This window comes from Passer montanus, unplaced genomic scaffold (assembly GCF_014805655.1).
Source record: "Passer montanus isolate IOZ18808 unplaced genomic scaffold, ASM1480565v1 scaffold298, whole genome shotgun sequence".
Taxonomy (NCBI): Eukaryota; Metazoa; Chordata; class Aves; order Passeriformes; family Passeridae; genus Passer; species Passer montanus.
The window spans coordinates 29,624-53,849 of NW_024367685.1; the positions used below are offsets into that span (position 1 = coordinate 29,624).

General features: G+C 51.9%; 1 protein-coding gene across 1 annotated transcript in view; it reads right to left on the reverse strand.

Annotated features, from left to right (window-relative positions):
* The window catches only part of ADCY3 (adenylate cyclase 3), a 42,637-nt gene extending 19,309 nt beyond the window's left edge, over positions 1–23,328 (reverse strand). Inside the window, exons 1-7 of the mRNA XM_039714028.1 lie at positions 21,680–23,328; positions 16,023–16,172; positions 12,180–12,310; positions 2,957–3,068; positions 2,600–2,727; positions 953–1,110; positions 708–871 (exon numbers count right to left, since the gene is read on the reverse strand). Coding sequence (XP_039569962.1) covers positions 708–871; positions 953–1,110; positions 2,600–2,727; positions 2,957–3,068; positions 12,180–12,310; positions 16,023–16,172; positions 21,680–22,360 — 1,524 coding nt within the window. The 5' untranslated portion in view covers positions 22,361–23,328. The remainder of the gene's footprint in view (positions 1–707; positions 872–952; positions 1,111–2,599; positions 2,728–2,956; positions 3,069–12,179; positions 12,311–16,022; positions 16,173–21,679) is intronic.
* Between the last annotated feature and the right edge of the window lie 898 nt (positions 23,329–24,226).

A 24,226-nucleotide genomic window follows, 5' to 3' on the forward strand; every position in this document is an offset into this window, starting at 1 on the left:
CAGTGTCCCTGGTGTCCCCAGCGGTGTCACTCACCACGCCATGGGACAAAGTCAGTGACAGTGTCCCCACACCCATGTCCCCAGTGTCCCCGGTGTCCCCACGGCACCACTCACCACACCATGGGACAAGGTCAGTGACAGACGTGGTCATGCTGGCTGTCCCTACAGCCCATGTCCCCGCTGTCCCTGGTGTCCCCAGCAGTGTCACTCACCACGCCATGGGACAGTCAGTGACAGTGTCCCCACACCCGTGTCCCCAGTGTCCCCAGTGTCCCCACGGCGCCACTCACCACACCATGGGACAAGGTCAGTGACAGACGTGGTCATGCTGGCTGTCCCTACAGCCCATGTCCCCGCTGTCCCTGGTGTCCCCAGCAGTGTCACTCACCACACCATTGATATGACCAGTGGCAATGTCCCCATACCCATGTCCCCGGTGTCCCCAGTGTCCCCGTTGTCCCCACGGCGCCACTCACCACGCCATGGGACACGGTCAGTGGCAATGTCCCCACATCTATGTCCTCAGTGTCCCCACTGTCCCCACGGCACCACTCACCACACCCTGGGACAAGGTCAGTGGCAATGTCCCCACACCGATGTCCCCGGTGTCCCCAGCGGTGCCACTCACCACGCCGTTGACATGACCAGTGGCAATGTCCCCAGACCCATGTCCCCGCTGTCCCCTCTGTCCCCAGGGCGCCACTCACCACGCCGTTGACGCCGTGCCGCAGTCCCTGCTTGGGCACCACCACCAGGTAGGTGACGATGCCCTTGTCCCTCAGGTAGTCGCAGCGCGAGCCGCCCTCGCCCGGCTCCACCTCGAACTCGCCCTTCAGGCAGTCCACGGTGCTCTGCGAGATGTGCACGCGCCTGCCCGCGGCCACCGCCGTCACCGCGCCGTCACCGCGGTGTCACCAGATCCCCGCGGCCGCCCCCGGCGGGGAATGGGGACCGGGGATGCCGCCCGCCTCCATCTTGTTGGCCACGGTGACGTCGGTGGACCAGACGTCGTACTGCCAGCGCTTCTGGCCCAGCACGCCGCCCAGCACGGCGCCGCTGTGCACGCCCACGCGCATGTCCACGGCCGTGCGCGTCCGCTCCCGCACCGAGCTGGGCACGGGGACACCGCGGTGGGGAATGGCCACCAGGAATGGGGAATGGGGAATGGGGAATGGGAATGGGGAATGTCCACGGCCGTGCGCGTCCGCTCCCGCACCGAGCTGGGCACGGGGACACCGCGGTGGCCATGGGGACAGGGAATGGTCACAGAGAAGTGGGAATGGCCATGGGGAAAGAGGGATGGCTATGGGGAATGTCAGCACGGAATGCGGAGTATCCACAGGGAATGCAGACAATCCGCAGGGAATGTAGCCTCAGCACAGCCCGGCCTCCATTGTCAACAATCATACCCCAAGCCCATCCCCAATTCCCATTCCCCTTCCCATCCCTGTTCCCGTTTCCATCCCCATTCCCTTCTCCATGGCCATTGTCATTGCCATTCCCATCCTCCTTCCCATCCCAATCCCCATCCCATTCCCATTCCATTCCCATTCCCGTTCCCATCCCCAATCTCTTTCCCATCCCAATCCCATTCCAATTCCCATTCCCATTCCCATCCCCGTTCCAATTCCCATCCGCGTTCCCATTCCAATTCCATTCCCTTTCCTATCTCCATCCCAATTCCCATTGCCATCCCGTCCCATTCCCATCCCCATTGCCATTCCCATCCCCATTGCCATCCCCAATCCCATTCCCATCCCATCCCATCCCATCCCATCCCATCCCCAATCCCATTCCAATTCCCATTCCCACTCCCATTCCCATTTCCATTCCCATTCCCGTTCCAGTCCCCATTCCCACTTCCATTCCCATCCCCGTCCCCATCCCATTCCCATCCCTGTCCCCATCCCCATCCCCATTCCCGTCCCCATTCCCATCCCCGTTCCCGTCCTCATCCCATTCCCACTTCCATTCCCATCCCCGTCCCCATCCCATTCCCATCCCCATTCCCGTCCCCATTCCCGTCCCCATCCCCATTCCCGTCCCCGTCCCATTCCCATCCCCATTGCCATTCCCATCCCCATTGCCATCCCCTCCCCCATCCCCATCCCATCCCATCCCATCCCATCCCATCCCATCCCCAATCCCATTCCAATTCCCATTCCCACTCCCATTCCCATTTCCATTCCCATTCCCGTTCCAGTCCCCATTCCCACTTCCATTCCCATCCCCGTCCCCATCCCATTCCCATCCCTGTCCCCATCCCCATCCCCATTCCCGTCCCCATTCCCATCCCCGTTCCCGTCCTCATCCCATTCCCACTTCCATTCCCATCCCCGTCCCCATCCCATTCCCATCCCCATTCCCGTCCCCATTCCCGTCCCCATCCCCATTCCCGTCCCCATTTCCATTCCCATTCCCCTCCCCGTCCCCATTTCCATTCCCATTCCCGTTCCCACTCCCATTCCCATCCCCATTCCCGTCCCCATTCCCGTCCCCATTTCCATTTCCATTCCCATCCCCGCCCATCCCCATTCCCATCCCCTTCCCCGTCCCCGTTCCCGCTCCCGTTCCCGTCCCCGTTCCCGCCGTTCCTTACGCGATGGCCTCCACCATGGCCAGCCCCATCCGGATGGAGCAGACGGCGTGGTCCTCCCGGAATTCCGGCAGCCCGCAGATGCAGTAGTAGCAATCCCCCAGGATCTTGATCCGCAGCTGGTGATGCTTCTGGCAATTCCCAGAATTCCGGGACAACCCCCGGATGATTCCGGAATTCCCACGATCCCGCACAAATCCCAACGCAAACCCTCAGATTTCCCTTCCCCACCCATCGGGGCGGGGACGCCTCCATCCCCCCGCGCATTCCCAACCTCCTCGCCGCCATCCCGGATTTATATTTTTTTGGGAATTCCGTGTTTTTTTGGGAATTCCGTGTTTTTTTGGGAATCGCACTCACGGCGGCCAGCTTGTCGAAGCGGGCGAAGAGCTCGTTGAGGAGCTTGACGAGCTCCTGGGCGCTGCAGGACGACGAGAGCTGCGTGAAGCCCACGATGTCCGCAAACAGGATGCTGCGGGGCGGGAACAGCGCCCCCGGATCAGCCCCGGCACCCCGCTTCCCCCCATCCCAAAAAAATCCCGGATGCGGGGATACAAACTCAGCCCCAACTTCACCCAGCCCCAGTTTCCCCCAAAAAAATCCTGGATAAGGCAAAAACGACGCTCGACAAACTTTATCCTGGCTCCCCCATTCCCATTTTCCAAACAAAGTCTGTTCAGGATGTGATGATACAAACCCAATCCCAACTCCCCCAATTCCCATTTTCCCAAAAAAAAAAAAAAAAAAGAACAGCGCCCCCGGATCAGCCCCGGCACCCCGCTTCCCCCCATCCCAAAAAAATCCCGGATGCGGGGATACAAACTCAGCCCCAACTTCACCCAGTCCCAGTTTCCCCCAAAAAAATCCTGGATAAGGCAAAAACGACGCTCGACAAACTTTATCCTGGCTCCCCCATTCCCATTTTCCAAACAAAGTCTGTTCAGGATGTGATGATACAAACCCAATCCCAACTCCCCCAATTCCCATTTTCCCAAAAAAAAAAAAAAAAAAGCAGGATATTGCAAAAATGAGGCTCGACAAATTCAATCCTGACATCCCCATTCCTGTTTTCACCCCAAAAAAATCCCGGATGCGGGGATACAAACTCAGCCCCGACTTCCCCCATTCCCCGTTTCCCCCCAAAAAATTCCTGGATGTGGTAAAAACAATGCTCGACAAACTTTATCCTGGCTTCCCCATTCCCATTTTCCAGAAAAGAAAAATCTATTCGGGATGTGATGACACAAACTCGATCCCAGTTCCTTATTCCTGTTTTTCCAAAAAAATCCCGGATGTGGCGATACAAACTCAGCCCCGACTTCACCCAGTCCCCGTTTCCCCAAAAAAAAATCCTGGATAAGGCAAAAACGACGCTCGACAAACTCAGTCCTGACATCCTCATTCCTGTTTTCACCCCCAAAAAATCCCGGATGTGGTGATACAAACTCAGTCCCAACTTCCCCCATTCCCATTTTCCAAAAAAAGTCTGTTCGGGATGTGATGATACAAACTCAATCCCAACTCCCTTATTCCTGTTTTTCCAAAAAAATTCCCGGATGTGGCGACACTATCTCAATCCCAATTTCCCCATTCCCATTCTCCCAAAAACAAAAATCCCGGATGTGGGGATACCAACTCAATCCCAACTCCCCCATTGCCCGTTTTCCCAAAAAAAAATCCTGGATATGGCAAAAACGACACTCGACAAACTCAATCCTGACATTCTCCATTCCTTTTTTCCCCCCAAAAAAATCCCGGATGTGGCCATACAAGCTCAGTCCCGACTTCCTCATTCCCAGTTTTCCCAAAAACAATCCAGGATCTGGTGAAAACCACACTCAACAAACTCAATCCCAACTCCCTCATTTCCAGTTTTCCTAAAAAAATTCCTGGATGTGGCGATACAAACTCAGTCCCGACTTCCCCCATTCCCAGTTTTCCCAAAAAAAATATCCGGGATAAGGCAAAAACGACGCTCGACAAACTCAGTCCTGACATCCTCATTCCTGTTTTCACCCCCAAAAAATCCCGGATGTGGCGATACAAACTCAGCCCCGACTTCACCCAGTCCCCGTTTCCCCAAAAAAAAATCCTGGATAAGGCAAAAACGACACTCAACAAACTCAGTCCCGACATCTTCATTCCTGTTTTCACCCCCAAAAAATCCCGGATGTGGTGATACAAACTCAGTCCCAACTTCCCCCATTCCCATTTTCCAAAAAAAGTCTGTTCAGGATGTGATGATACAAACTCAATCCCAACTCCCTTATTCCTGTTTTTCCAAAAACATTCCCGGATGTGGCGACACTATCTCAATCCCAATTTCCCCATTCCCATTCTCCCAAAAACAAAAATCCCGGATGTGGGGATACCAACTCAATCCCAACTCCCCCATTGCCCGTTTTCCCAAAAAAAAATCCTGGATATGGCAAAAACGACACTCGACAAACTCAATCCTGACATTCTCCATTCCTTTTTTCCCCCCAAAAAAATCCCGGATGTGGCCATACAAGCTCAGTCCCGACTTCCTCATTCCCAGTTTTCCCAAAAACAATCCAGGATCTGGTGAAAACCACACTCAACAAACTCAATCCCAACTCCCTCATTTCCAGTTTTCCTAAAAAAATTCCTGGATGTGGCGATACAAACTCAGTCCCGACTTCCCCCATTCCCAGTTTTCCCAAAAAAAATATCCGGGATAAGGCAAAAACGACGCTCGACAAACTTTATCCTGGCTTCCCCATTCCCATTTTCCAGAAAAAGTCTACCCGGGATGTGATGATACAAACCCAATCCCAACTCCCTCATTCCTGTTTTCCCAAAAAAAAAAAATCCTGGATGTGGGGATACAAATTCAGTCCCAACTCCCCCATTCCCGTATTCCCAAAAAAAAGTGCTGGATATGGAAAAAATGACACTCAACAAACTTAATCCTGACTTTCTCATTCCTGTTTTCCCAAAAAAAATCCCGGATGTGGCAATACTAACTCAATCCTGAATTTCTCATTCCCGTTTTCCCAAAAAAAATCCTGGATCCGGTGCAAACGACACTTGACAAACTCAGTCCTGACATTCCCATTCCTGTTTTCCTCCCAAAAAAATCCCGGATGTGGCGATACAAGCTCAGTCCCGACTTCCTCATTCCCAGTTTTCCCAAAAACAATCCAGGATCTGGTGAAAACGACGTTCTACAAACTCAATCCCAACTCCCTCATTTCCAGTTTTCCAAAAAAAAAAAAAAACTTTATCCTGGCTTCCCCATTCCCATTTTCCAGAAAAAGTCTACCCGGGATGTGATGATACAAACCCAATCCCAACTCCCTCATTCCTGTTTTCCCAAAAAAAAAAAATCCTGGATGTGGGGATACAAATTCAGTCCCAACTCCCCCATTCCCGTATTCCCAAAAAAAAGTGCTGGATATGGAAAAAATGACACTCAACGAACTTAATCCTGACTTTCTCCTTCCTGTTTTCCCCCCAAAAAAATCCCGGATGTGGCGATACAAACTCAGTCCCATCTCCCTCATTGAAGTTTTCCCAAAAAAAATCCTGGATCTGGTGAAAACCACACTCAACAAACTCAATCCCAACTCCCTCATTCCCAGTTTTCCCAAAAAAAAAAAAAATCTGGATATATGAACGCAGCCCGGATTTCCCACTTCCTGTTTTCCCAAAAAAATATAAAAAAAAAATCCGGGATAAGGCAAAAACGACACACAACAAACTCAATCCCAACTTCTTCATTCCCATTTTTCCCCAAAAAATCCTGGATGTGGTGACACAAACTCAGTCCCGACTTCCCACTTCCTGTTTTCCCAAAAAAAAATCCGGGATAAGGCAAAAACGACACACAACAAACTCAATCCCAACTTCCTCATTCCCATTTTTCTCTCCCTCATTGAAGTTTTCCCAAAAAAAATCCTGGATCTGGTGAAAACCACACTCAACAAACTCAATCCCAACTTCTTCATTCCCATTTTTCCCCAAAAAATCCTGGATGTGGTGACACAAACTCAGTCCCGACTTCCCACTTCCTGTTTTCCCAAAAAAAAATCCGGGATAAGGCAAAAACGACACACAACAAACTCAATCCCAACTTCTTCATTCCCATTTTTCCCCAAAAAATCCTGGATGTGGTGACACAAACTCAGTCCCGACTTCCCACTTCCTGTTTTCCCAAAAAAAAATCCGGGATAAGGCAAAAACGACACACAACAAACTCAATCCCAACTTCCTCATTCCCATTTTTCCCAAAAAAAAAATCCTGGATGTGGGATACAAAATTCAAACCCGACTTCCTCATTCCCGTTTTCCCAAAAAAAATCCTGGATCCGGTGCAAACGACACTTGACAAACTCAGTCCTGACATTCCCATTCCTGTTTTCCTCCCAAAAAAATCCCGGATGTGGCGATACAAGCTCAGTCCCGACTTCCTCATTCCCAGTTTTCCCAAAAACAATCCAGGATCTGGTGAAAACGACGTTCTACAAACTCAATCCCAACTCCCTCATTTCCAGTTTTCCTAAAAAAATTCCTGGATGTGGCGATACAAACTCAGTCCCGACTTCCCCCATTCCCAGTTTTCCCAAAAAAAATATCCGGGATAAGGCAAAAACGACGCTCGACAAACTTTATCCTGGCTTCCCCATTCCCATTTTCCAGAAAAAGTCTACCCGGGATGTGATGATACAAACCCAATCCCAACTCCCTCATTCCTGTTTTCCCAAAAAAAAAAAATCCTGGATGTGGGGATACAAATTCAGTCCCAACTCCCCCATTCCCGTATTCCCAAAAAAAAGTGCTGGATATGGAAAAAATGACACTCAACGAACTTAATCCTGACTTTCTCCTTCCTGTTTTCCCCCCAAAAAAATCCCGGATGTGGCGATACAAACTCAGTCCCATCTCCCTCATTGAAGTTTTCCCAAAAAAAATCCTGGATCTGGTGAAAACCACACTCAACAAACTCAATCCCAACTCCCTCATTCCCAGTTTTCCCAAAAAAAAAAAAAATCTGGATATATGAACGCAGCCCGGATTTCCCACTTCCTGTTTTCCCAAAAAAATAAAAAAAAAAATCCGGGATAAGGCAAAAACTACGCTCAACAAACTCAATCCCAGCTTCTTCATTCCCATTTTTCCAAAAAAAATCCTGGATGTGGGATACAAAATTCAAACCCGACTTCCTCATTCCCGTTTTCCCAAAAAAAATCCTGGATCCGGTGCAAACGACACTTGACAAACTCAGTCCTGACATTCCCATTCCTGTTTTCCTCCCAAAAAAATCCCGGATGTGGCGATACAAGCTCAGTCCCGACTTCCTCATTCCCAGTTTTCCCAAAAACAATCCAGGATCTGGTGAAAACGACGTTCTACAAACTCAATCCCAACTCCCTCATTTCCAGTTTTCCAAAAAAAAAAAAAACCTGGATATATGAACTCAGCCCAGATTTCCCACTTCCTGTTTTCCCAAAAAAATATAAAAAAAAAATCCGGGATAAGGCAAAAACGACACACAACAAACTCAATCCCAACTTCTTCATTCCCATTTTTCCCCAAAAAATCCTGGATGTGGTGACACAAACTCAGTCCCGACTTCCCACTTCCTGTTTTCCCAAAAAAAAATCCGGGATAAGGCAAAAACGACACACAACAAACTCAATCCCAACTTCCTCATTCCCATTTTTCCCAAAAAAAAAATCCTGGATGTGGGATACAAAATTCAAACCCGACTTCCTCATTCCCGTTTTCCCAAAAAAAAAAATCCTGGATACGGCAAAAAACGATGCCCTGAAAACTCAATCCCAGATTTGGGAATTCCCGCCGGTTTTCCGGGAATGTTTTCCGTGCAGAATGGGAGAATTTTGGGGAATTCCTGCCGGTTTTCCGGGAACATTTTCAGCATGGAACAGGGGGAGTTTTGGGAATTCACCCTGTTTTTCTGGGAATGTTTTCCATGCAGAATGGGGGAATTTTGGGAATTCCCGCTGGTTTTCTGGGAACGCTTTCCACGCTGGAATTTTGGGAATTCTCAGCATTTTTCCGGGAATGTTTTCTGCACTGAACGGGGGAATTCTGGGGAAATTCCCCGCTGGTTTTCCGGGAACGTTTTCCACTCAGAATGGGGGAATTTTGGGAATTCCCAGCAGTTTTCCAGGAACGTTTTCTACGCCAGAATTTTGGGAATTCCCGCTGCTTTCCTGGCAACATTTTCTGTACGGAACAGGAGGAATTTCTGGGATTCCCACTGGTTTTCCGGGAGCATTTTCTGCGCGGAACGGGGGAATCTTGGGAATTCCCACTGGTTTCAATTGAATGTTTTCCATGCTGGAATTTTGGGAATTCCCACTGGTTTCCTGGGAAAGTTTTCTGGGCAGGACGGGGGAATTTTGGGAATTCCCGATGGTTTTCCGGGAACATTTTCTGTGCAGAATGGGGAAATTTTGGAAATTCCTGATGATTTTCTGGGAACATTTTCTGGGCACCACGGGTGAATTTTGGGAATTCCCGTGATTTCCCTCGTTTTTCCACACAGGATGGTGGAATTTCGGGGATTCCCAACCGTTTTCCCAGCAATTTTTTCCGCATGGAAAGCGGGGGATTTTGGGAATTCCTGAGGGGTTTTCCAGGAACATTTTCTGTGCAGAATGGGGGAATTTTGGGGAAATTCCCCGCTGTTTTTCCAGGAATGTTTTCCACTCAGAATGGGGGAATTTTGGGAATTCCCACTGGTTTCAAAGGAATGTTTTCCATGCTGGAATTTTGGGAATTCCTGCTGCTTTTCCAGGAACATTTTCTATGCAAATTTTGGGAATCCCCGCAAGTTTTCCAGGGAGTTTTCTGCACGGAACAGCGGGAATTCTGGGAATTCCTACCAGTTCCCCTGGAATGTTTTCTGTGCCGAATTGGGGAATTTGGGGAATTCCCGCTGGTTTTCCGGGAACGTTTTCCACGTGGAATGGGGGAAATTTTGGGAATTCCCACCGGTTTTCTGGGAACATTTTCAGCACAGAAAGGGGGAATTTTGTGGAATTCCCATGGGGATTTCCAGGAATGTTTCCCAGGCACGGAACAGGGGGATTTTGGGGAATTCCCATTATTCCCCTCGACCGTTTTCCCGCACAGAACGGGAATTTCGGGGATTTTCCCGCCGGTTTTCCGGGAGCACTGTCCGCACGTAAAGCGGGGGGACTTTTGGGGATGTGGGGAGCGCTCCGGGAATGTTTTCCCGGGATTCCGGGGCGCTGACCTGACGTTCTCGTGGCGGTACATGTACATGGTGTTGAACTGCTGCAGCTCCTTCTGGCTCGGGTCCTTCTTCATGTCCTTCAGCATCTCGTCGGCCACGTGCTTGGGCAGGATGGACAGCATCAGCCGCTCCTGAGGGACAGAATTCCCGGGAAAAACACGTCGGGAATTCCGGGGGAAAAACGTCCAGTGTGGCACCGAGGGGAGGGGTTGGAATGTGGGGTGGGATTGAAGGTCCGTGGATCCCGCCCCAAACCATTCTGGGATTCTGGGATCAAGGACGCTCAGGATCCATCCCGAGGGGGCTTTATGGAATTTGGGGATGGAAAAAATCAGGAATTCCGGGAAAAGTCGGGTGTGGCACCGAGGGGAGGGGTTGGAATGTGGGGTGGGATTGAAGGTCCGTGGATCCCGCCCCAAACCATTCTGGGATTCCAAGATCCAGGACGCTCAGGATCCATCCCGAGGGATTTTGATGGAATTTGGGGATGGAAAAGAGAAGGGAATTTGGGGGAAAATTGGTAATTCTGGGGGAAAACATTTGGAATTCCAGGAAAAGTCGGGTGTGGCACCGAGGGGAGGGGTTGGTTCGCCCCTGGGAGCGTGCCGGGAAAGGTTGGAGCAGTTTGGGATTGGGGTTGGAATGTGGGATGGGATTGAAGGTCCGTGGATCCCACCCCAAACCATTCCGGGATTCTGGGATACAGGACACTCAGGATCCATCCCAAGGGGGTTTTATGGAATTTGGGAATGGAAAAGAGCTGGGAATTTGGGGGAAAATTGGTAATTCTGGGGGAAAAACATCAGGAATTCCGGGAAAATGTCCAGTGTGGCACGGAGGGGAGGGGTTGGTTCGCCCCTGGGAGTGTCCAAGGAAAGGTTGGAGCAGTTTGGGATTGGGGTTGGAATGGGAGGGGATTGAAGGTCCGTGGATCCCATCCCAAACCATTCTGGGATTCCGGGATCCAGGACGCTCAGAATTTTTCCCGAGGGATTTTTATGGAATTTGGGGATGGAAAAGAGAAGGGAATTTGGGGGAAAATTGGTAATTCTGGGGGAAAAACATCAGGAATTCCGGGAAAATGTCCAGTGTGGCACGGAGGGGAGGGGTTGGTTCGCCCCTGGGAGCGTCCCGGGAAAGGTTGGAGCAGTTTGGGATTGGGGTTGGAATGGGAGGGGATTGAAGGTCCGTGGATCCCATCCCAAACCATTCCAGGATTCCGAGATCCAGGATGCTCAGGATCCATCCCAAGGGATTTTTATGGAATTTTTGGGGATGGAGAAGGGAAGGGAGACCCTTCCTGGAGTCCCGAATTCCCAGGGAATTTCCAAAATTCCTTCTCAAGGAGGAGTTGGGATGGGGATGGATCCAATCCCAGGCTGGGAGAGCTGGGAATGGAGGGAATTCCCTGGGAAAGGGGAGGGATTTGGGGTGGGATTTGGGAAGGAATTCCTGGCTGGGCTGGAGTTCCCTGAGATTCCCAAAGATCCCTGGGAGCTTCCCCACGGAGCGAAATGGGATTAAACCGTTCCTGGCGGGAGTCATTCATGGAAAAGCACTGAATCCCACATCCCAAATCCAACATCCCACATCCCAAATCCCAAACCCAATCCCAAATCCAACATCCCACATCCCAAATCCCAAACCCAATCCCAAATCCAACATCCCACATCCCAAATCCCAAACCCAATCCCAAATCCAACATCCCACATCCTAAATCCCAAATCTCAAATCCAACCAGCCCACATCCCAAACCCCAAATCCCACATCCCAAATCCCACATTCTAAACCCACATCTCAGATCCAACATCCAACATCCCACATCCCAAATCCCAAATGCTGGAATTTTGGGAATTCCTGCTGCTTTTCCAGGAACATTTTCTATGCAAATTTTGGGAATCCCCGCAAGTTTTCCAGGGAGTTTTCTGCACGGAACAGCGGGAATTCTGGGAATTCCTACCAGTTCCCCTGGAATGTTTTCTGTGCCGAATTGGGGAATTTGGGGAATTCCCGCTGGTTTTCCGGGAACGTTTTCCACGTGGAATGGGGGAAATTTTGGGAATTCCCGCCGGTTTTCTGGGAACATTTTCAGCACAGAAAGGGGGAATTTTGTGGAATTCCCATGGGGATTTCCAGGAATGTTTCCCAGGCACGGAACAGGGGGATTTTGGGGAATTCCCATTATTCCCCTCGACCGTTTTCCCGCACAGAACGGGAATTTCGGGGATTTTCCCGCCGGTTTTCCGGGAGCACTGTCCGCACGTAAAGCGGGGGGACTTTTGGGGATGTGGGGAGCGCTCCGGGAATGTTTTCCCGGGATTCCGGGGCGCTGACCTGACGTTCTCGTGGCGGTACATGTACATGGTGTTGAACTGCTGCAGCTCCTTCTGGCTCGGGTCCTTCTTCATGTCCTTCAGCATCTCGTCGGCCACGTGCTTGGGCAGGATGGACAGCATCAGCCGCTCCTGAGGGACAGAATTCCCGGGAAAAACACGTCGGGAATTCCGGGGGAAAAACGTCCAGTGTGGCACCGAGGGGAGGGGTTGGAATGTGGGGTGGGATTGAAGGTCCGTGGATCCCGCCCCAAACCATTCTGGGATTCTGGGATCAAGGACGCTCAGGATCCATCCCGAGGGGGCTTTATGGAATTTGGGGATGGAAAAAATCAGGAATTCCGGGAAAAGTCGGGTGTGGCACCGAGGGGAGGGGTTGGTTCGCCCCTGGGAGCGTCCCAGGAAAGGTTGGAGCAGTTTGGGACTGGGGTTGGAATGTGGGATGGGATTGAAGGTCCATGGATCCCATCCCAACCATTCTGGGATTCCAAGATCCAGGACGCTCAGGATCCATCCCGAGGGATTTTGATGGAATTTGGGGATGGAAAAGAGAAGGGAATTTGGGGGAAAATTGGTAATTCTGGGGGAAAACATTTGGAATTCCAGGAAAAGTCGGGTGTGGCACCGAGGGGAGGGGTTGGTTCGCCCCTGGGAGCGTGCCGGGAAAGGTTGGAGCAGTTTGGGATTGGGGTTGGAATGTGGGATGGGATTGAAGGTCCGTGGATCCCATCCCAAACCATTCCGGGATTCTGGGATCAAGGACACTCAGGATCCATCCCGAGGGGGCTTTATGAAATTTGGGAATGGAAAAGAGAAGGGAATTCTGGCAGAAAATCAGTAAATCTGGGGGAAAACATTTGGAATCACAAGAAAAGTCGGGTGTGGCACGGAGGGGAGGGGTTGGTTCGCCCCTGGGAGCGTCCCGGGAAAGGTTGGAGCAGTTTGGGATTGGGGTTGGAATGTGGGATGGGATTGAAGGTCCGTGGATCCCATCCCAAACCATTCCAGGATTCCGAGATCCAGGATGCTCAGGATCCATCCCAAGGGATTTTTATGGAATTTTTGGGGATGGAGAAGGGAAGGGAGACCCTTCCTGGAGTCCCGAATTCCCAGGGAATTTCCAAAATTCCTTCTCAAGGAGGAGTTGGGATGGGGATGGATCCAATCCCAGGCTGGGAGAGCTGGGAATGGAGGGAATTCCCTGGGAAAGGGGAGGGATTTGGGGTGGGATTTGGGAAGGAATTCCTGGCTGGGCTGGAGTTCCCTGAGATTCCCAAAGATCCCTGGGAGCTTCCCCACGGAGCAAAATGGGATTAAACCGTTCCTGGCGGGAGTCATTCATGGAAAAGCACTGAATCCCACATCCCAAATCCAACATCCCACATCCCAAATCCCAAACCCAATCCCAAATCCAACATCCCACATCCCAAATCCCAAATGTCAAATCCAACCAGCCCACATCCCAAATCCCAAATCCGATCCTAAATCCAACATCCCACATCCTACATCCCATCCCAAATCTCAAATCCAGTCATCCCACATCCCAAATCCCACATTCTAAACCCACATCTCAGATCCAACATCCAACATCCCACATCCCAAATCCCAAATCTCAAATCCAATAGTCCCACATCCCAAATCCCACATCCCAAACCCAACATCCCACATCTTACATCCCGAATCTCAAATCCAATCATCCCACATCTCAAATCCCACATCTCAAATCCCACATCCCACATTCCACATCCCAAATCCTAAATCCAGGAATGCATGGATCCAGGGTGGATCAGGAATTGATCAGGAATCGATATTCCTGGATCGGGAATGGATCAGGGATCAATATCCCTGGATCAGGGCTGGTTCTCCAGCTGGAGCAGGGAAGGATCCGCCCATCTCCGTGTGGGAATTTCCGTGAAACACACGGAACTCTGCTAACGAGGTGGATTTCCCCTCGGGAACCCGGGAATTCTGCTGGGAACGCCGGCGTGAGGCAGATCCATTGCCAGAGCAACGGCTCCGTGTCCCTGTCCTCATTCCCAGGAGATTCCCGAGGAACAGCCCACATCCCACATCCCAAATCCCACATTCTAAACCCACATCTCAGATCCAACATCCAACATCCCACATCCCAAATCTCAAATCCAATCGTCCCACATCCCAAATCCCAAATCTCAAATCCAATTGTCCCACATCCCAAATCCAACATCCCACATCCCAAATCCCAAACCCAATCCCAAATCCAACATCCCACATCCTAAATCCCAAATCTCAAATCCAACCAGCCCACATCCCAAACCCCAAATCCCACATCCCAAATCCCAAATCCAATTCCAAACCCAACATCCCACATCTTACATCCCGAATCTCAAATCCAATCATCCCACATCTCAAATCCCACATCCCAAATCCCACATCTCAAATCCCACATCCCACATTCCACATCCCACATTCCACATCCCAAATCCTAAATCCAGGAATGCATGGATCCAGGGTGGATCAGGAATTGATCAGGAATCGATATTCCTGGATGGGGAATGGATCAGGGATCAATATCCCTGGATCAGGGCTGGTTCTCCAGCTGGAGCAGGGAAGGATCCGCCCATCTCCGTGTGGGAATTTCCGTGAAACACACGGAACTCTGCTAACGAGGTGGATTTTCCCTCGGGAACCCGGGAATTCTGCTGGGAACGCCGGCGTGAGGCAGATCCATTGCCAGAGCAACGGCTCCGTGTCCCTGTCCTCATTCCCAGGAGATTCCCGAGGAACAGCCCATTCCTATCCTATTCACAATCCCATTCCTGATCCTATTCCCAGCCCCATTCCCGGCCCCAATCCCATCCCCATTCACAATCCCATTCCTATTCCCAATCCCATCCTCACCCCATTCCCATTCCTGGCCCCATTCCCATTCCTGGCCCCATTCCCAATCCCGTTCCCGTTCCTGATCTTGTTCGCAATCCCATTCCCAATTCCATGCCCATTCCTATTCCATTTCCATCCCCAATCCAATCCCATTCCCATTCCAATCCCCACCCCAATCCCAATCCCAATCCCAACCCCAATCCCATTCCTGACCCCATTCCTGAGTTCATCCCCGCCCCATTGCCAGCCCCATTCCCAATCCCGTTCCCGTTCCTGATCTTGTTCGCAATCCCGTTCCCATTCCCATTCCCATTCCCATTCTTATTCCCAATGCTATCCTCACCCCATTCCCATTCCTGGCCCCATTCCCAATCCCGTTCCCGTTCCTGATCTTGTTCACAATCCCATTCCTAATTCCATGCCCATTCCCAATCCCATTCCTATCTCCATCCCAATCCCAATCCCACTCCCATTCCCATCCCATTCCTAATTCCAATCCCATTCCTAATCCCATTCCCAATCCCATCTCCAATCCCATCCCCAATCCCATCCCCAATCCCATTCCCAATCCCATTCCCATCCCCATTCCTATCCCCATCCCCATCCCAATCCCACTCCCATTCCAATCCCATCCCCAATCCCATTCCCACCCCCACTCCTGCCATTCCCATTCCCGCGTTCCCGGCGTTCCCGCGTTCCCGGCGTCCCCACCTGCCCCCATTCCCATCCCCATCCCCAATCCCAATCCCACTCCCAATCCCAATCCCAATGCCAATCCCACTCCCATCCCCAATCCCATTCCCAATCCCATTCCCATCCCCATTCCTATCCCCATCCCCATCCCAATCCCACTCCCATTCCAATCCCATCCCCAATCCCATTCCCACCCCCACTCCTGCCATTCCCATTCCCGCGTTCCCGGCGTTCCCGCGTTCCCGGCGTTCCCGCATTCCCGGCGTTCCCGCGTTCCCGGCGTCCCCACCTGCTGCTGGCTCTGCTCCTCCAGGTTGAGTTTGACCTCCAGGGATTGCCGCGCCTCCAGGAACGCCTTCCGGTGCTTCCGGTCGGCCATCACGTACGACATGGCGCCCACCGCCACCGCGCAGCCGTACAGCGCCACGTTGGACAGCAGCTGGGGGCGGGAGCCGGGATCAGCCACGGGATACTCGGGAATTTGGGATCAGGGGATACTCGGGAATTCGGGATACTCGGGAATTTGGGATATTCGAGATGGAACGGCGGGAATTTGGGAGGAACACCTTCAGGTCGGCCATCATGTACAACATGGCGCCCACCGCCACTGCGCAGGTGAACAGCGCCACGTTGGACAGCAGCTGGGGGCGGGAATGGGCCCGGATTTGAGATCAATCATGGGATACTCAGGAATTTGGGATCAGGGGATACTCGGGAATTTGGGATGCTCGGGATGGAACGGCGGGAATTGTGGAGGAACGCCTTCCGGTGCTTCCGGTCGGCCATCAAATACAACATGGCGCCCACCGCGCAGGTGAACAGCGCCACGCTGGACAGCAGCTGGGGGCGGGATTTGGGATCAGCCACGGGATACTCGGGAATTTGGGATACTCCGGATGGAACGGCGGGGATTTGGGATCAGCCACGGGATACTCGGGAATTTGGGATCAGGGGATATCCGGGAATTTGGGATGCTCGGGATGGAAAGGTGGGGGTTTGGGATCAGGGATTTTTGGGGTGAAACGGCGGGGATTTGGGATCAGGGATTTTTGGGGTGAAACAGTGGGGATTTGGGATCGCGGGGTCTTTGGGATGGAATGGAGGGAATTTGGGATCTCAGGATCAAACAGTGGGAACTTGGGATCAGGGATCTTCGGGATGGAACGGCGGGGATTTGGGATCACGGGATAGTTGGGATGGAACGGTGGGAATTTGGGATCGCAGGTCCTTCGGGATGAAACAGCGGAAATTTGGGATGATGGGATATTTGGGATGAAAGAGGAGGAGTTTGGGATCGTGGGATATTTGGGAAGAAACAGCAGGGATTTGGGACCGTGGGATCTTTGGAAGAATCACTGGGAATTTGTTATCCCAGGATCTTTGGGAAGAAAAGGCAGGAATTTGGGATCAGGGGATGTTTGGGATGGAAGCACAGGGATTTGGGATCAACAGAGTTTTGGGAACAAACAGTGGGAATTTGGGTTCCCAGTGGGAATTCCCAGGGGATCTTTGGGATGGAGCGGCAGGGATTTGGGATCACGGATCTTTGGGATGGAATGGAGGGAATTTGGGATCACGGGTGCTTTGGGATGAAACAGCGGAAATTTGGGATCATGCGATCTCTGGGATGAAAGAGGAGGAATTTGGGATCGTGGGATCTTTGGGAAGAATCAATGGGAATTTGTTATCGCAGGATCTTTGGGGAGAAAGGGCAGGAATTTGGGATTGGGGGATATTCGGGAATTTGGGATTGGGGGATATTTGGGAATTTGGGATCACAGGGTATTCGGGATGGAGCGGTGGGGGTTTGGGATCAGGGATATTTCAGAAAAGCAGCAGGAACTCGGGATTGCGGAACATTCGGGATGAAAGAGGAAAACGTTTCGATCGCGGGATCTTCGGGATCAAATGGCGGGGATTTGGGATCGTGAGATCTTCGGGATTGAATGGTGGGAATTTGGGATCACAGGACATTCGGGATCAAAGAGGAGGAATTCGGGATCATGGAACATTCTGGATGAAAGAGCAGGAATTTGGGATCATGGGATATTTGGGATGAACCAGTGGGAATTTGGGATAGTAGGATCTTCAAAATGAAATTGGGAATTTGGGATCACTGGACCTTTGGGAAGGAAGAGGAGGAATTTGGGATCACGGGATCACTGGGATAAAAGAGCTGGCATTTGGGATCACAGGCTTTTTGGGAAGAAACAACAGGAATTTGGGATTGCAGGATATTCAGGACCAAACAGCGGGAATTTGGGATCACAGGATCTTTGGGAAGAAAGAGCTGGAATTTGGAATTGTGGGATATTCGGAAAGAAAGAGCTGGAATTTGGGATCACAGGATCATTGGGATGAAAAACTGGGAATTTGGGATCACAGGATATTTGGGAACAAACAGCAGGAGTTTGGGGTCACAGGATCTTTGGGAAGAAAGACTGGGAATTTGGGATCGTGGGATCTTCAGGAGGAAACAGCAGGAATTTGGGATCATGAGATATTTGGGATGAACCACTGGAAATTTGGGACAATAGGATCATTGGGATAAAAGGGCTGGCATTTGGGATCACAGAACATTTGTGGGATGGATCCTGATTCCATGGGATGGATCCTGATCCCACAGGATTGATCCAGACCCATGGAATAGATCCTGTCCCCATGGATTGGATCCTGATCCCCCAGGATTGATCCAGACCCATGGTGATCCCATGGATTGGATCCCGATCCCATGGATTGAATCCCGATCCCATGGATTGGATCCTGATCCCATTGGCTGGATCCTGATCCCATGGATTTGATCCTGATCCCAAGGATTTGATCCTGACCCCACAGGACTGTATCCTGTCCCCATGGATTGGATCCTGATCCCATTGGCTGGATCTTGATTCCATGGGATGGATCCCGATCCCACAGGATTCACCCAGAATCCCACGGATTGGATCCTGTCCCCATTGGCTGGATCCTGATCCCATTGGCTGGATCCCGTTCCCATGGATGGCCACGGAAAGCCGGGAACACTGGGAATGCTGGAAATCCCAGGAATGAGGAAAATCCTGGGAATCCTGAAAATCCCGGGAACCCTCTCGCCCATCCCATTCCAGCTGCTTTTCCACGAGCATCCCACTGCCCTTCCGTGAGTCTCATCCCAAAAAAACTCTCCTGATGTGATCCCAGATCCAGAACACTTCCCGGATCCCAGATTCTGCGGGAAAAGCTCCGTCAAGGAGGAGATTCCAGATCCCAAATTCCAAACTCGGTGGAAAAGCTCCGGCATGGAGATCGTGGCTCACCAAATTTCTGTGGGGAAAACTCCGATCCCGGATCCCAAATCCTGTGGGATAAGCTCCCATCCCAAGCCCCAAATGCTGCGGGAAATGTTCAGATCCCAGATCACAAATTCTGTGGGAAAAGCTCCCATCCCAAATCCCAGATCCTGCGGGAAAAGTTCCGATCCCAGATCCCAAATTCTGCAGGAAAAGCTCCAACATGGAGGAGATCCTGGATCCCAAACCCCAAATTCTGCGGGAAAAGTTCCAATCCCAGGTCCTAAATCCTGCGGGGAAAAACTCCAACATGGAGATCCCAAATCCCAAATTCTGCGGGAAAAGCACCGATCCTGAATCCCAAATATTCTGTGGGAAAAGCTCCAATCCCAGATCCCAAATCCTGGGAAAACTGCAATCCCATTCCTTTTCCATTCCCGTGCTTGCCCGGCCATCTCCTCACAATCCATGGAATTCCCACCGTTCCCTGTCCAGTCCCTGACCATTCCCACCATTCCCACCCCATTCCCACTCCATTCCCGCACCTGCCTGGCCAGAACCCCTTGATCCATGGAATTCTCACCATTCCCATTCCATTCCCACCATTCCCAGCCCATTCCCAGCCCATTCCTGCCCCATTCCCACCCCATTCCCACCATTCCCAATCCAGTCCCACTCCTTTCCCAGCCCATTCCCAGCCCGTTCCCTGCCCATTCCCTTTCCATTCCCACCATTCCCTGCCCCATTCCCTTTTCATTCCCACTCCATTCCCGCACCTGCCTGGCCAGCACCACTCCATCCATGCAATTCCCACCCCATTCCCACCCCATTCCCATCCCTTTCTCAGACCATTCTCTTTCCATTCCCATCATTCCCACCCCATTCCCAATCCAGTCCCATCCCTTTCCCAGCCCATTCCCTGTCCATTCCCTTTCCATTCCCACCATTCCCTTTCCTTTCCCAGCCCATTCTCTTTCCATTCCCACCATTCCCAGCCCATTCCTGCCCCCTTCCCCACCCATTCCCACCATTCCAAATCCACTCCTATTCCTTTCCCAGCCAATTCTCTTTCCATTCTTATCATTCCAATATCATTTCCTGTCCATTCCCAATCCTTTTTCCACAATTCCCTGCTCCATTCCCACACCTGCCTGGCCATCTCTCCTCCATCCATGGAACTCCCACCCCATTCCCATCCCATTCCCTTTCCCTTCCCAGCCCATTCCCACACCATTCCCAGCCCCATTCCCTTTTCATTCCTGATCCATTCCGGCTCCATTCCCACACCTGCCTGGCCATCTCTCCTCCATCCATGGAACTCCCAGCCCATTCCCACTCCAATCCCGCCCCGTTCCTGCACCTGCCTGGCCAGCACCCCTCCATCCATGGAATTCTCACCATTCCCATTCCATTCCCACCATTCCCAGCCCATTCCCTGTCCATTCTCTTTCCATTCCCACCCCATTCCCAGTCCCCATTCCCTGTCTTTTCCCACCCCATTCCCTGCCCATTCCCATCATTCCCAGCCCATTCCCTGCCCATTCCCACCCCATTCCCACCATTCCCAATCCAGTCCCACTCCTTTCCCAGCCCATTCCCAGCCCATTCCCTGTCCATTCCCTTTCCATTCCCACCATTCCCTTTTCATTCCGGCTCCATTCCCGCACCTGCCTGGCCAGCACCCTTCGATCCATGGAATTCCCACCAATTCCACCCATTCCCACCATTCCCTGCCCCGTTCCCTTTTCATTCCTGCTCCATTCCCACCCCATTACCTTTCCATTCCACATTTGCCTGACCAGCACCCCTCCATCCATTGAATTCCCACCATTTCCAACCCATTCCTGCCCCATTCCCTTTTCATTCCCACTCCAATCCCAGCCCGTTCCCGCACCTGCCTGGCCAGCACCCCTCCATCCATGGAACTCCCAGCCCATTCCCAGCGCATTCCCGCCCCGTTCCCGCACCTGCCTGGCCAGCACCTCTCGATCCATGGAACTCCCAGCCCATTCCCAGCGCATTCCCGCCCCGTTCCCGCACCTGCCTGGCCAGCTGGCCGGGCTCGGCGCTCTCCGGGCCCCTCTGGAACTGCAGGATTCCCAGGAGCAGCGCGTGCCCGCCGCAGGAGGCGGCCGCCAGCAGCAGGATCCGCGCCATTCCCACACCATTCCCAGCATTCCAGCCTCATTCCCATCCCATTCCCTGCCCTTTCCCACCATTCCCACTCCATTCCCAATCCAGTCCCATTCCTTTACCAGCCCGTTCCCTGCCCATTCCCTTTCCATTCCCAGCCCATTCCCTACTCATTTCTGCTCCATTCCTGCACCTGCCTGGCCAGCACCCATCGATCCATGGAATTCCCACCGTTCCCAGCCCATTCCTTCCCCATTCCCACCTCCTTCCCACCATTCCCACCTCATTCCCACCATTCCCAATCCAGTCCCATCTCCTTCCCAGCCCATTCCCTGTCCGTTCCCTTTCCATTCCCATCATTCCCACCCCATTCCCTACTCATTCCCGCTCCATTCCCGCACCTGCCTGGCCAGAACCACTCAATCCATGGAACTCCCAGCCCATTCCCAGCGCATTCCCGCCCCGTTCCCGCACCTGCCTGGCCAGCACCCCTCCATCCATGGAACTCCCAGCCCATTCCCAGCGCATTCCCGCCCCGTTCCCGCACCTGCCTGGCCAGCTGGCCGGGCTCGGCGCTCTCCGGGCCCCTCTGGAACTGCAGGATTCCCAGGAGCAGCGCGTGCCCGCCGCAGGAGGCGGCCGCCAGCAGCAGGATCCGCGCCAGGCGCAGCGGCAGCGTCAGGAAGCAGGAGAAGGCGAGGATCGCCTGCCAGCCCGCCGCGTCCGCCGCCTCGGGAAAGCTCCTCCGCAGCTCCCAGCCCAGCAAGCCCCAGAGCTGCGCCACCGCCAGCGCCCACAGCCCGCCGGGCAGGAACCTCTGGGAAAAATCCTCCGGGAGCAGCCGGGACCTGAGGAGCAGGAAGATGCCGCCGTGCGCCAGCAGCCCGGCCAGCGCCGCCAGCGCCGGGAAGAGCTTTTCCGTGCGGGAGAACGCCGCGCACATTCCCAGGATGTAGCAGTCGAAGAGGGCGGAGAAGACCACCAGCACCAGCAGGGTCTCGTGGCGCTGCCGGCGGAAATAAGCCTGGTAGAGGTTTTCCAGGGATTCCGGCGAGAAGGAGAAGCGCCGGGAATGCGGCAGGCACGGGCACGGCCCCCAGCCCGGCGCGGCCGGCGAGTCCCGGGAGCGGCGGAGATTCCCGTCGGGATCGGACGGGAAGCTCAGGGAATAGTCGGCGGAGTACTCGGCCGAGAATTCCGGCTCGGAGAAGGCGCGGTTCCGCGGCATCCCGGCGCGGAATTCCCGGTTTTCCGCGGGGGAAAAGAGGGATGCTCAGCGCAGCGGCGGCGCCGGCGGCATCGCCCGCCCGGCTCTGCGGCCGCCGCGATTCCCGGGAAAATTCCGGCAGCGGGGATTGGGAACGCCGGGATGCGCGGCTGGATGCCGAAATTCCTTCCCGGACAATTCCCGGTCCAATCCCCGTCAAATTCCCGGCTGAATCCCGGCTCCTTCCCGGTCAAATCCCGGCCGATTCCCTGTCAAATCCCGGCCCTTTCCCGAAATTCCTTCCCGGTCAAATCCCGGCTCTTTCCCGGCCGATTTCCCGGCTGATTCCCGAAATTCCTTCCCGGACAATTCCCGGTCAAATCCCGGCTCTTTCCTGGTCAAATCCCGGCTCTTTCCTGGTCAAATCCCGGCTCTGTCCCGGCCGATTCCCAAAATCCTTTCCCGGTTCCTTCCCCGCCGATTCCCGGCCGATTCCCGAAATTCCTTCCCGGCTGATTCCCGAAATTCCTTCCCGCACAATTCCCGGCCGAGTCACGGCTGATTCCTGAAAATCCTTCCCGTTTTTTTTTTTTTTCCCGGCTGATTCCCGGAATTCCTTCCCGGCCAATTCCCGGTTCCTTCCCCGCCGATTCCCGGGTTTTCCCCGGTCAATTCCCGGTCAATTCCCGGATTATTCCCGGTCAATTCCCGGTCCTTTCCCGGCGGATTCCCGGCGGATTCCCGGCTGCTTTTCCAGGCGCTTTCCCAGCTCTCCCAGCTCAGCCCCAGAGATGTCGCGATGCCTCCCCTGCTCCTCCTTCCCGCCGGGATCCGCAAAACCCGGGAAAAAATCCGGGAAAAATCCGGGAAAAAACCCAAAAAGATAAAGCGGGAATAAGCCGGGAATAGCGGGATGCGCCCCCGCCGTTATCCCGGCTTCCCGCATCCTCCTCCCGCTGGGAAAGCTCGGGATGGAGGCTGGAAAATCGGGAAGGGATTTTCCCGGGATCGCGGCGGCGCCGCCTCCTCCCGTAACCCCTTCGGCGCCGGGCCGGGAAAGGGGGAAAAAACCCCAAAAAATTAAAATAAAATTTAAAAAAAATTTTAAAAATCCAACAAAAATAATAATGAAATGAAATGAAATGAAATGAAATGAAATGAAATAAAATAAAATAAAATAAAATAAAATAAAATAAAATAAAATAAAATAAAATAAAATAAAATAAAATAAAATAAAATAAAATAAAATAAAATAAAAATAAAATAAATAAAATAAATAAAATAAATAAAATTAAAGGAAATAAATAAATAAGTCAAAATAAAATTAAATTAATTGAATAAAATGGAATGAAATAAAATAAAATAAAATAAAATAAATAAATAAAATAAATAAAATAAAATAAATAAATAAATAAAATAAAAATACATTTAAATTAAATAAAATAAATTAATGAAAATCGTCAGATAAATAAATAAGTTTAAATAAATTAAATAAAAAAATAAATAGAAATTAATTAACAAATAAGTAAATAAATATTAAGCAAGTAAATCAATAAATCAAATAGGTAAGATAAAATAGATAAAATGAAATAGAATATTCCAGGTAAATAACCCCCAGAAAAATGGGAATAACCCTTGGAAAAATGGGAATAACTCTCAGAAAAATGGGAATAACTTTAGAAAAATGGGAATAACCCCTGGGGAAAAGGGAATAACTCTCAGAGAAATGGAAATAACCCTGGAAAAATGAGAGTAATTCTCAGAAAAATGGGAATAACCCTTGGAAAAATGGGAATAACTCTCAGAAAAATGGGAATAACCCTTGGAAAAATGGGAATAACTCTCAGAAAAATGGGAATAACCTTAGAAAAAATGGGAATAACCCTG